This window comes from Panthera leo, chromosome B1 (assembly GCF_018350215.1).
Source record: "Panthera leo isolate Ple1 chromosome B1, P.leo_Ple1_pat1.1, whole genome shotgun sequence".
Classification (NCBI taxonomy): domain Eukaryota; kingdom Metazoa; phylum Chordata; class Mammalia; order Carnivora; family Felidae; genus Panthera; species Panthera leo.
In genome coordinates, this window is record NC_056682.1 from 134375619 (window position 1) to 134390145 (window position 14527).

General features: G+C 35.3%; 1 protein-coding gene across 4 annotated transcripts in view; it reads right to left on the reverse strand.

The window, feature by feature from the left end:
- ARHGAP24 (Rho GTPase activating protein 24) overlaps nucleotides 1-14527 on the reverse strand; it is a 512696-nt gene that overhangs the window by 69847 nt on the left and 428322 nt on the right. For all 4 annotated transcript variants that reach the window (XM_042935991.1, XM_042935993.1, XM_042935992.1 and 1 more), the window contains one exon: nucleotides 1401-1523. In XM_042935991.1, coding sequence (XP_042791925.1) covers nucleotides 1401-1523 — 123 coding nt within the window. The remainder of the gene's footprint in view (nucleotides 1-1400; nucleotides 1524-14527) is intronic.

Here is a 14527-nt window from a genome sequence, read left to right on the forward strand (position 1 = left end):
TAACTCAGAAGCCCCAGAAATTTGATAGCAGGGGGGAAGAGAGCCGTTAGAAATGACAGTGACTGAGTACACCTCTCAATAATAATCATGAGCCACTAATGTTGTAGCCGGTGGGGGGGGGGGGGTCTCATCCCACAGGACTTTTCAAATGCTTTACACAGTCATTTACTAGCCATTTTAGTATATGAATAGGGTGACCATATAAGTTGCCACCCAAACTAGGACATCAAGAAAATGAAAAACAGCCCTATCAATAATTATCTTGGGACAACAGTTGTAAACCAGACTGTTACCAGGCAAACTGGGATGAATAGTTGCCCTGGTTAGGAACCTCCGCCTTGCCCAACAGAAGACACTGTTAGAAAACAGACAATTTCCAGACATGTATCATTCACCTGGTAAAACCTAACTTTCCAACTTTTTAAAGTACACCTTTGAAGTTATTCTAAGATGTAGAATGGGGAGTCAGCCTAAGAAGTATCTAATATATTAAGGGAAAAAAGAATCACTTCTGCATTCAGGGTGCTGCCAATACACAAAAGAGAATATAAAATAAATATTAGAATTATAATTGGTTTGCTAAATATGAATTTGATTTAATATAATTTATTTTAACTACATCCACATAAAATAATTAGGCTTTACATTTTGGGAAGTGCATGTTGGCTATAGATAAATTTTTTTGAGTTCTTCTTGATTTGGTTTCCAGTACTGAATTTTTACTTTAAATAATTTTTCTGTTTACATTATATCTGCTTATCTATTTTATCTCTTTTATATTCCTTGATAGACAAAGATTATTTCTTTTACCCTTTCTTCCTCCTTTTAGTTCTATTTACAGCACCAGTTAGTTTATTCTTCACATGGCACATTCTCAAAACTATATTAACTAAGATTTTTAAAAACTTATCACATCCACAAACACTTGTCAGATCACAAAGCATTTTTTTTTAATCTAGTAATCAGTGGATTATCATCTAGAGCATTGCTGTTCTTCTTTGATATTGCTGCGCATCTTGGGGCTACGACCCCTTCCAAAGATCCTAGTCAAAAATGCTTTGCCCCATATCTGCAGGGTCTTAACTAATCTATATTATAGTATCATTCCCATAACTATTTATTGTTAGTGAAATGGAAAAATTAAAAAAAAAACCCATATCATCCCTTTTTATAATTCAAGATATTCATAGAAAAAGATCAGTTATTGATATTTGATCTAAATTTAACTTCTGGGAGTTACTTACATATATACCTTAACAATAATATGGTATAATTTACTATTTATTTTAACACTCATCCATTTGAAAATAGGAGCTGATAATAACATCAACTGGGAGCAGAGAAAGGGTGAACAGGTTTGGCTGACCTTTCTGTTTTTCCATGATTCTATATATACTCACCTCCACCAAAAGGTCCCCATATGACTCGACGGATGGACTTAACCCAGTCTTCCATATCATTCTGGGTGCTCGCCATAAGGAGGTAGCTCTCATGGTTTGCTGTCATCCGATCTCGATCGCCTCCTATAAGACAGTAACACATGAGTGTATGCTCGGCTGAAGTTTCTTCATCAGCAGCAGGAGTCCCTGAAATGTACACTGTGCCTACCCAATCAATTGGAAATATTTACCATGGCTTCAGTATGAAAAAAAAATCTGCTTAAAAAGGAAAGGCTCTTATGTTTCCAGGAGAAAACTGGAGAACAAATGTCATTCCCCAAACAAAGCCTGCCTTTTTTGTCCTAGCAACAGTCCATAGGTCTGCATTAACTTATAATCCAATCTATTCACACTGCACTGTTGAACAAGGAGAATTGGCAAAGCAAAATGAAAGATGGAGAAATAATCCAGAGTCTGGATATTCATTGGAAGCAAGTGCTGAGCAGTCTAAGTACTTCTTAGTCCACACACAGTGAGGCCACCAGGACATCATGGGTAAGCAGGGGAGCTCTAGGAAAGGGAAAAGAACCACATGTAAAACTTTTGACCCAGAGGTCCTCCTGTATTCCTCCATCCCGGAAAATAAGGCTCTGCTCCCAGAACACACCTGCAGGGTGGGCAAACAAAGAGAAGAACACACAAGCCTGCCCACAATTTAAACCCCTAGATGGCCCTCACGCCGAAGCATGAGCTTTGAAACCCCAGTGGTGCCTCCATGCAAAAGCTTGATGGTTTCTCTTATTTCACCCTCCAAAAGAACAACCCATATACTTAAAAAAATTTTTTTAATGTTTATTTATTCTTGAGACAGAGACAGAGTGTGAACAGGGGAGGGGTAGAGAGAGACGGAGACACAGAATATGAAGCAGGTTCCAGGCTCTGAGCTGTCAGCACAGAGCCCGACGCGGGGCTCGAACCCACGAACTGTGAGATCATGACCTGAGCTGAAGTCGGATGCTTAACCGACTGAGCCACCCAAGCGCCCCCATATACTTTTAAACCTTTATAGTCTCCAATATCAACTTTGAAGTGCCAGACGTCTGATGCATGTGATTTAATTTCTTAGAGATGTTTTATAGCATTTACATTTCCCTGGTGACTCAATTTTCTCATTGACAAAACAGGCATCACCGTATATGACCCTGAAAGAAGTCTTGAGGCATGGTTTTTCTTACTTCCTATCTTGTGGTTAAAGACATGTATCAGCAACTATATTGCTTCATTTTCTTCGAAAATAATTAGTGTTGTTGTTCATGGAAGGAATAATTAAGGAAATGGAACATTTAACTGAATTCTGAAAATATTTTAGTATTATACTAACTTCTAAGGCGCTCCAAATATCTATGAATATTTAACTATTCACTAAGTGAACACTAAGCATTGTACGTTTGCAGCCTTGGGTTGAACTGATTCATATGCAAGTGTTGTGTTTGATGGAAACCTTGCTGTTTGGTTTCTAAGTGGATCTGAACACCTTCATGAGGAGCTTGCATGCTCCAATTCACAATAGGCTCACCATTCACTGTTCTTTCCCACCCAACCCAACTTGCACATAGCCGTGAAAGTTGTAGGCATTGAATCTGCAACCTCTGAATTCTATACAGCTGTCCTAAGTTGATAAATACAGTTATTCTACCACCGATGTGAATGTCAGAACAGGCGAAAGGTCAGAGAAGTGAAATAACTTTAAGCTTATCAGACGAACAACTAAAATTGGTGATGTACATTTTAATACAACTGGATGGAAGTAGGAGGAGGGGCTGAGGAACCACAGCAAAGTGGTTTCTTAACATTTACAAAATTCCTGAAAAAATAAGACTAAACTTCTCACATTATAAAGAACACCTCACTGTTTGGGAAACAATAACCCTCTTACACCTGTAGGTCTATCCTCGGTCAGTCATCACTTTAAGTAACTTGTATCTGAAAAAGCGCCAGTTCAGGAGTCAGAAAACCTACCTGTAATTTTATATTAGCTGCTTAATTTCTGGGAAATTACATAACTTTTGCAAACTCAGTGTTTTTAACTATGATTTAGATATAAAAATACTGTTATAGTATATTTTTGTGAGAATTCAATGAAATAAAGTAAGAATATTAGCCTGGTGTTAGGCTAAAGGAGAAATGCTGCAAACACCAATTCAGTCTCATTTAATGGCTACTACACCTACAAATGCAAAAAGAACATATTACATTTAACTTCACCTCAGAGGGGCACCTGGGTGGCTCAGTTGGTTAAGCGACTGATTTCAGCTCGGCTCATAGTTTTGGAGCCCCCGCCCCCCACCAACCATCCCAACCATCGTTCGCTCTGTGCTGACGGCTGACAGCTCAGAGCTTGGAGCCTGATTCAGATTCTGTCTCCCTCTCTCTCTCTGCCCCTCCCCCACTCGCACTCTGTCTCTGTCTCTCTCTCAAAAATAAATAAACTTAAAAAAAAAAATTTAATTTGACCCCAGAGATATTATGTGTAGCAGGTGCTTGGAAACAATTAGTCAATTTTATATATATATACATATATATATACATATATATATATGTATATATATATAATCATATATATATATGATGTCATTATATATTATACATATAATTATCATTTTAAAGGCTATCTTTACTTGATACATAACAATGCACATTAAAATTATATACTGTACATATATGTAAATATGCCAACTTAATATGCATGTGGCCGTATAACATAAAAGCAGCAGAAAAAACTAAATGACAAAAGAAAAATAGGCTTCATTTGACACAGCGCAGTACTAATAATTTATTTTGTGTTCTTACCCATTTATACCATAGTACTAGCCAAAAATTTACCATTGTGAAATGAAAATATTTTAATTATTGTCTTTGCCTAAGGGACGCTTAGTAATTCGGGCGGCAATATCCTGCTGTGTCACTCCCAGCCCAGGCAGAGACAGCCTAGTAATGAGTGAGTGACAGCCACTAGAGTGTGTTTCTGCCTGAAAGCAGGGAAGAAAGAGAATGATAAGCACAACTGGCCATTATCCCCTGACTTTTCATTTGATTCTCTATCTCTGCCAGTGGTGCTGTATGCGTGACCCTGAGTCTCATTTAGACTGCCAATCACAGATATGAAATCCCATCTGTGAATTTCACCCATGGATATGGACCTTGATTCCTCAGTGTATTAACAAGACAAGGGGAAAATATTTAAAAAATTTTATTTACCAGTCTTGGTGGAAATATAGACTCTTTGCTACGAATGCGATTAAAACAATTGGAGACATTTATACAAACATGAACTAGACACTCTACTGAAAATACGTGATTTCCAACTAGAGATGCCATCAGTTCTAATTCAAAACCCATCAGTTCTAAGGGCGGGTACTGTACCTTGCAATTGAAGGGGCTCAAAAACAACTTAATGATATATCATTTGATAAATAAATAAACTCAATATTGACTTTCAACCATGTGAATCAAGTTTCACTCTCTTTGTGAATCCTTTATAGGGCTTCATGTTCCATTTAACCATTTGTGGACCTAAAATTCTTTAAAAAGGTGAAATTTTAAAAAGCCGTCTTGAGATCTAATTATCACTGGAGCGACAGGGTCATCGTTATCTTCAATCCCTATGTGTCTATGTGTATGTGTATGTGATATGATACCTATTAAAGCCAGTGTATGCCTTCCATTTTTAATTCTGCTTTATTAAAATTCCATTTTAATAAAATGCTTCCATTTTTAATTTAATTTAATTAATATTAAATTAATATTTAATTTAATAAATATCTGTGCAGCTTTGTTTTTAATTTTTAATACTACTTTAGATTTGCACATGTTTTTATAGGACATATGTTTCAGGAAATTGTTCACACCTTTAGATATTAGCTTGGGAAGGTAATAATGCCTTGGTGCTAGTGTTAACACTTCAAGCATTTGTGATTTTAAGTTAACTGAGCAGGTCACATCATTCAATTTTACTTCTTTATATATAATTGAAAATACATGTGCATTTTGGGGGGTCTTCTGTATATTTGCATTTGATATAAATCTTTCTTCTCCAGAAATAAAATAGTTTTCTGAAATAAAATAAATACTTGACATAATTAACTTTCGCAAAAATTAAAAGGTAGATTAAGAAAAGCTTAATGAATTTAATAGGCTAAGAAAGAGCTTAATTTAAAATTAAAAGGTAGGTTCAAGAAATCTACAATAAGGTAAATGTATAGTTAATTTAAAAAAGAGGTACAATTCCACTGACTATATGAAAAGTTTGATTCCTCTAATAATTATAAAATAATAACAATTTAAAAGATAATATTTATGAATAATTTTGCATAGAATTTTAAAAAAATTTTATTTGTAAGTAATCTCTACACCTAATGTGAAACTTAAACTTACAACCCTGAGATCAAGAGTCACATGCTCTATTGACTAGCCAGGCAGGCACCCCTGCATAGAATTTTTTTTAAATTTTAAGAGAAATATTGGAAATGATATGTCAAAATATATATGTTCATTGTTTATAGGAATATGGATAATGTTCCCTATGATGCAGCCACTAAAATAGGATTTTGATAGGAGTTTTTATTATACAAAAGGAAATAAACACATTTTTACATGTGATATTATCTCAATTTTCATATAGAAGGAAAGCTAGATAAATAAGATACTACATAGAAATACACAGTAATTTTGCCAATGGTTACCTCTGAATGATAGGATTGGGAATTTCTTTGCTCTTTTTTTGTACCTTTCTGCATCTTCCAGATGCTCAACCTGTGTTGTTTCATGCATTAGTCCAGATATTCTATCAGGTATTATTTTACATGAGAAAAAAACATTATTGAAAAGAGCAAATGATCAGAATGAAATGGTCATGAAAGTACTAATCCATAAAAAGCCAAGGTGAGCTGAAAGGTAATTGTCACTAATGTCACCCAGTAATGCTTAAGAGTGCCCACTTGAGTTCTCATTAATTTACCTATAACCTCATATTCCTCTTTTCCCAGATACTGGTCCTTGAGTACATCCCCAAAGGAAGATTTGGGACAGGTGGCCAGTGCTGCTCAGAGCACAGACCACTTAATGTCACTAGGATTTTCTCAGTGAAAACAAGACTACTACTATTATGTGCATTACCTTTCTTTAAAAAAAAGTTTTTTTTTAACATTTATTCATTTTTGAGACACAGAGTGTGAATGGGGGAGGAGTAGAGAGAGAGAGGGACACACAGAATCCAAAGCAGGCTCCAGGCTCCAAGCTGTCAGCACAGAGACCAAGGTGGGGCTGGAACTCACAGACTGCGAGATCATGACCTGAGCTGACGCTTAACCTGCTAAGCCACCCAGGTGCCCCTGTGCATCACCTTTATTAAAAAAATATAAAAAAAATTACTTTTCTGAATTTATTGTGTGGAAATTTCCAAAATAGTTGCCAATGTAGATTTTTGTTATTTTTCCTTAGAGAAAAATACTTGTAAATTGTCCAAATTATGAACTAAAAAGCAAAACAATTATTCAGAAGCAAAGTATTTATATGTATGTCAACTTGAGTAAAAAAACGTTTACATATATACAGTAAATTATTTCCTCATATTTAAATTTTAAATCAAGTTGCTCAAGGGAAACTGTGGTATAGACATTTGGGTTCATTTCCAAGCATAGCTCATGGTACAGACCCGAGGACATTTCAGTGAACACCTCTGATACTGTTAATAATTTCAGAAGCAAAATGTTTCCTCACTCCTAATTGTAAATCAGGTCAAAACGAGGCATATTATACTATTTATTTTATTAGCTTACATGAAAATATTTTATATCCTAGTTAGGGTTACTAATTTCCACTCATACAATTGCAAGGTTTTATTTTACTTTTTTAAAGCATTACTTTTCTCAAAACTTAGTTTGGGTCTTTATTGGCAGTAGAACTCTAATGATAAATTGCAAGATATAAAGTAAATTCTGAAGGATATCAGTGGAAAATTACTAAGATGGGAAAACATTTCTTCCCTTTTATGGAGACTGATATTTGCAAATCAACCAAAGTTATGTGAAGTATAAACTACAAATTATAGGCTTCTATGGATGCCATCACTTCTTAATAAATAACAACAAAAATAATAAAGCAGCATGTAGTTTACAAAATAAGGCCAGAAAACAAATTGGTCTCACAATCAATATCATCTTTAATTTTTCATATTGTTTTGTGTATAATAGAGACATTGTTATCTGAAGAGTAAGAGTTTTGATATGCTTTGCTAATCAAGTTTTTTTTTCCAAGTATTTCTTCCTCAGAGGTTAATTTCTTAAGTATCAGAAGGACAAAATTTCAATGTATATTGTCAACAGAAAAGTTGCATTACTCTCTAATGAGATCTTGAATATTTTAAAACCCCTAAAGCATAAAATGAGAATTAATTAAGGGCCCAATAGAAATAACCATCATTTTATTTGTAGTGTGTAGTCACTACCATACAGCAAACACATTACTAAATGTTATCTTGCATTATAATAAAATTAATGCTACATTTTAATTTCACGAGTACTTTATAATACTGTTTTACATATTTCTTATATCATCCTTACTAGGTCATAATCTCATTGTAAGAATCACACCACATTATGTATATAGCTAACTTATGTTTAAGATGAAAGTGACTAGAAATGCATACTATTTAAACCAATTATAGATTGATTGCTATTTATTGTTTATGGTAGATTTTTAATCATTAAGTTTAGAAATAGTTTGCTGGAAGTTTGTCTATTTGGCTACAGATATAGAAAGCATTGACATAAACATTTTATACTGTACAAGTTTCTTCTGACTTGCCTTTCCTCAAACCTCACAATAAAAAGTGTCAGCAAATGTGAATATTAGACCAAAGTGTTAGCTGGATCAAACTGCAAAAACAAATAGTTCCTACAAGGACATGTCATTCAAGAAGTACTAAAAATAGGTTAGAGTCAGACACTGAAGCCAGACTCATCAAGTTCAAATTAGTCATTGATTAGCTGTGAAATCCCTCATGTTTAACTGAGGGTGCTAGCAGCACCTGCCTCCTGGTGTTATTGTGAGTTAATTGAATGAATAATACCACAAAATACTTGGAGTCCTGTTTGGGACATGGGATGCTATGCTGTTATTTTTATTTCCATGTATAATAATCTTGATTCTAACTTTTTCAGTAAATGAAACATAATTTGAATCCTTTAAAATGCAGAAGGCTAGCTTATTTTTGAAAAAAAATATTCTGAATATATTTGTAAAGAAAAATCCTTTTATAGGAAATTAACTATTGATTTATTTTTCAAGTAACTATTGATTTTCATATTGATCATGTTCTTAAAAGTACAACTGTGATCAATTTACTTTTAAATAGTGAATGAAAATTGTAAAACTTCAAATAGGCATAATTATATTTCCACTAATTTTTACATTCTTGGATTCATCCTTTCGAAATACCTTCTATTTGTACTAAGTACATTAAGTATAAACATGATATAACTTATTACATTTTGGATATTTGTCTTCCAAATTGTACTGGATCTGGAATAGAATCTCAATTTAAGTCCAACAATATATTTTGGCTTTCACTTATGTCAGAGGCTCAGAATCTAGCCACTTCCTTCTCATCATCTAGTTAAGTTCTAATTGAAATTTCCAAGAAATAGATAGAATATTTCCCTGGCAGAGCCAAGGCTTCTAGAGTTTGTGTCCTCTTCTAATTTAGCTTGGCTAGTTTAAGAGATCATTGAATTCAAAATTTCACCTGACTGATATAGAAGGCAGGCAGGTAGAGTAAATGTCATGTATATTTAGATCAGTGTTACTCCAACAATGATGATATAGACTGGAATCATAAAGGAAAGCAAGACCCCAGTCAATAATCACCAATTTCTAGCAAATGGAACGTCATTCATAGTCAAAGAAGCAAGGCAGAGAATTACTGGCTTAAATAAATCTAAAATTAAAATTATTGGTCTATTAGGAGGTCCCTTAATACACAGCACAAATGATGAGTCGAATATTGGAAAATTTAGGAGAAATATTTTGGAATTATATTGAACATTATACTCCCCATGAACATGTAAATAAACCCTCTACTGCAGAATCTCTCAAAGTGTGATGATACTACAGTGTATATGTCCAGGAAGGTAGGAAGGTACTTGTTAGAAATGCAAATTCTTAGACCCAAGCTCAAATTAACTGAATCAGAGACTGCAGTGGTGGGACCTGCAATCCTTGCTGTAAGATGCAGAAACCTGCCAGATGATTCTAATGTATCATAAACCATGAGAACCACTACTCTTGTAAGACAGTTTGCTTTAATAATTTTTTATAAGGTTTATTTACTTTTGAGACAGAGAGAGAGGGAGAGACAGACAGAGAGAGAGAGACAGACAGACAGAGCACAGGTGGGGGAGGGGCATAGAGAGAAGGAGACACAGAATCCGAAGCAGGCTCCAGGCTCTGAGCTGTTAGCACAGAGCCGTATGCAGGGCTCAAACCCACCAACTCTGAGATCATGGCCTGAGCCAAAGTTGGACGCTTAACCAACTGAGCCACCCAGGCACACTGACAGTTTGCTTTAACAGGCAGAGACTGTAAATTTTAGAATTTACGTATTTTAGCCACAGTCTTCCTGTTAGCTTATATCTATATCTTATTTTTTCAGTGACACCCATTCAGCTACAAAGTACTAAGCTTTAAAGCTATGGGTCATATAACTTATCTAATTGCTTATTTTCATTGTAAATAATTAACACTTTGCAACTAGCTTGCAAGGACATATCACTCAAGTTGGGATTACTGAGTCTAGTAAATTTGTGGGCCTCCTACATTAGAGACGGCATACTTTTATCTGGCCAAACATTAGAGCGCTTCTTTTTGTATCTGAATACAGATTTGTTACACCTCTTTTCCTGATGCCCAGAGTTTGAAGAGTGAAAAGGACACTGAATTTGAGAAGACATGCCACTTTTGAAGATCTAGATTAGAATGATGAAATCCATTTTTAAAATTCTCTTGTATCTCCCTCTTTTTATTGTTTTGGAATAATAGAAATCTGCAAGATTATTTTTTAATGTTTGTTTGTTTGTTTGTTTATTTATTTATTTATTTATTTATTTATTTTGAGAGATAGCATGAGCAGGGTAGAGGCGGGGTGGGGGTGGGGGGGGTAGAAAGAGAATCCCAAGGAGGCTTCAAGCTGTCAGCGCAAAGCCTGATCTGGGGCTTGATCCCATGAACCATGAGATCATGACCTGAGCTGAAATCAAAAGTCAGACCCTCAACCGACTGAGCCACTCAGGCGCCCCTGCAAGTTACTTTTATATCCCTTGATTCATTTGGTTTTTACAATATCCCTGGGAAGTAAAGCAGAGCATTGATTATTTTGCCCAACACATATTCATTGAGCACCTGTATTGTGGGTGTCACTACTCTAGGTTCTGAGGATACAGCAGGGAGTAAAACAAAGTCTACAATCCAGAGGTGAGGTCCAGACTGAAATGCAGATTTGGAAGTCATCCATGTAACAGTAGTCTAAAAAATATGGGACTGGATGATGCACCTAAGGAATGCTGCCTCTAGAATAGAGAAAACGCAGTTCAAGTGAGCTGCGATGTTTAAAGGTTGAGAAAAGGAAGAGGAATTAGCAAAGTAGATTGAGAAGGTACATCTAGTAAGGTCAGAAGAGAAACCAGAAAGTCTGAGTGGAGAAAGTGGTCTGGTGAGTCAAGAGCTGCTGAGAGGTTAGATAAAATGATGACTGAGAGAACACAGACCACTAGTATAGGAAACACAGAGAACACTGGATTAGGCAACATGGAGATTATCGGTGTCCTTGGAGGATTGATCAGACCAGCACAAATATAATCATCGTGGGAATGTGTTTGTAAGATTATGGAAGAGAGAAAACAGAAACACCCAGTATAAACTACTTCTCTAGGCATTGTAGTGTATATAGGAGCACAGAAGTGGGGGTAGTGAGTGGGTGTGTAGGTGGGTTGTGGGGCCAAGGGGATTTAGCTTGGGAAATAATACAGAATGTTATATGCTTATGGGCATTATTCACTGGAGAGGGAAAAGCTAATGAGGTGGGAGAGAGGAGGCTTATAGATGCCTCCATATTTCTTTAAAGTCACACTCTAATTCTCTCACTCCCCTCAGAATCTTCAATACATGTTGACAGTTAACATAATTGATTTCTCTCCAAAGTTTGTTACTTTAAAAGTATTTGAAACATCTAGAAGAGAATCATCGAAAGAAAAGGAACTTGCATTAAGCAGTTGTTTCTACACAGCTCTGCCTACAGGCAACACAGGAAGGAATGGGGTTAAGTTCATAAATCATTTTTTAAAGTTAAATTTTACTACCTTTACTTGAGTGTAGTGTTTGGTATATGCTCAATAGGAGATTTCACTTACTTGAGACATTTTCCTTCACACAATATTAGTTTTAATTGCCACAGATGATAATTATTTAATATTACAAGGCAGTTTTATAGAATGGGTTTTGGTATATACAAAAGAACCGATGCTTTAAGATAAAATGCTATGATAGATAGCTCAAAATTAAGTTGCTCCAGGGGCACCTGGGTGACTTAGTTGGTCAAGCATCCGACTCAATTTTGGCTCAGGTCATGATCTCATGGTACATAGGATTGAGCCCCTCTTTGGGTTCTGCACTTTCAGATTCTCTCTTCCTCTCTCTGCCTCTCCCCTGCTCGTGCTGTTTCTCTCTCTCTCTCTCTCTCAAAATAAATAAATAAACTTGAAAAAATTAAGTTACTCCAATAAACAAATGACAAATAGTAATCATTGTAATGGTGTAAAATTAAGAAGAGCTCTGATTTTGATTTGAATTTGAATTTTGTTCTCTTAAACCACTACAATTAACTTTGCAGTCAGAACAGCTTAACTGTCCAGTACTTTGTCTCCCACAGTTAATGTTTGGGTTTGCTGTGTTTCATCAGCTTTAGGGTCTATGTCTGCAAGGGCAGGACATAAAACACACCTTAGGGGTCTGGAATTTGAACCCAGCCTTCTAGCTAACTTCACAGAGAACACATTTGCATAATGTGCCAAAAATCCAACACTAAGAACATTATAGTTTCAGAACAATTGTCACTTCCTTTAGTAAGGATACTTGTGAATATTTTCCTAACTTGCTTGATATAAACATATTACAAACTAACTCTATGATTTCCTCAAGTGTTAGCTGTTTTCTCAATAAATGTTTAAGAGTCTCTATGTACACTCTGTTAGTTCTTTAACCTATGTCTGGAGTTGGGGGTCTCACTGCATTGTCCCATTCTAACTACAAATGATTCCAAGACCCTACAAAAAGAACAGGGGCCAGAAAGTCACATGTTGTTCCCAAATTGACTATGGACATAGAAGTTCCTGTAAAGAATACTACTCCTTATCTGCTTCTTAATCCAAAACCCTTGTAATACTAGTTTAGAATAATTAATACTATCAGAAAGGCTAAGCAGACTCTAATTCTCATATTGGTGATGGGATGAGTACATTTTAGGATGATTTCTTTTAAAATAAACACACATGAATACACAAACATAACTGCACTAACGCTGATTATAGATTATTTGATCTATTTTTTAAAGTTTATTTATTTATTTTGAGAGAGATAGCTTGAGTGGGGGAGGGGTAGAGAGGGGGAGAGAAAGAATCTCAAGAAAAACAATCCCAATGTCAGTGCAGAACCTGATGTGCAGCTCAAACTCAAGTGAGATCATGACCTGAACCAAAATCAAGTCAGACACTTAACCAACTGAGCCATCCAAGTGCCCCTATTTGATCTATGTCTTAAAACATGACTTTTTGTAGTCAAGATTTCCTACTTCAGTCTTACATGTATGTTAAACATTAAAAAAAAAATCAAAATTTCCTTCCAAATTTTCTGAAACTCAAAAATTTTGCCACTTCTGATGGGTTAGTCCATCAATTTTCAATATCATCAGTATAATAACCATACAATTAGGGTTAATGAGTCAGATAGGAAAAATATTATGAAAGGAGCGTATTGTATTGCTTCAAAAGCAATCAGTTGGTGAAGAGTTATTTTAAAACCAAATAGAGTATGTGCAGAATGCAAGTAACACAAGTGATTTTTTGAATTTTTAAAAGAAAAATATTTATGAAATCTAAGTGTCTGGACATAATAGGTTGGTAAGTACTCAATACATGCTTGGGAAGATTTTGGCAGATCTCTATGTTTCCCTTGGAGGCTGGCAGTAGTACTTAGGAGAATTAAATATATTATTATGGTTTAAAACAGCTCAGGTATGCAGCAACATGGATAAACCTAGAAGGTATAATGCCAAGTGAAATAAGTCAGATCAAGAAAGACAAATACTATATGATTTCACTAATGAGTAAAATCTAAAAAACAAAATACATGAATAAACAAGAAAGCAGAATCAGACCTATAAACACAAAGAATGAACTGATGATCACCAGAGGGAAAGGGTTGGGGGAATGGGCAAAATGGATGAAGAGGAGTGGGAGGTACAGGCTTCCCATTATGGAAAGAATAAGTCACAGGGATAAAAGGCACAGCATAATAAATACTGTGAACATAATTGTAACAGCACATGGTGACAAGCAGCAGATGCACTTATGATGAACATAGCATAACATATAGAGAAGGCGAATCACTATGTTGTACACCTGAAACTGACACTGTGTGGCAACTATACTCAAATAAAATTTTAGGAAATAAACAAATAAAATGGCTCAAGGATCTTAATTAGTGGATGAACATGTTTAAATATTTAGGGAAATCTAATTTGTCAAATTCAGAAGTTAATAGAGCTTTAACCAAAAACAACTAAACGTTATTTTGTGATCACAAAATGGAACAACATGTGACTGTGTGGCCCTTATTCTTTTTTTTTTTAATATTGACTTATTTATCTGTGTATTCATTTATTTATTTTGAGAGAGAGAGCCTGCGTGCATGAGCTAGTGGGAGGGAGGCAGAGAGGGAGAGAGAGAATCCCAAACAGGCTCTGCACTGTCAGCAAAGATCCTGATGCTGATCTCAATCCCACTAACCATGAGATCATGACCTGAGCTGAAATCAAGAGT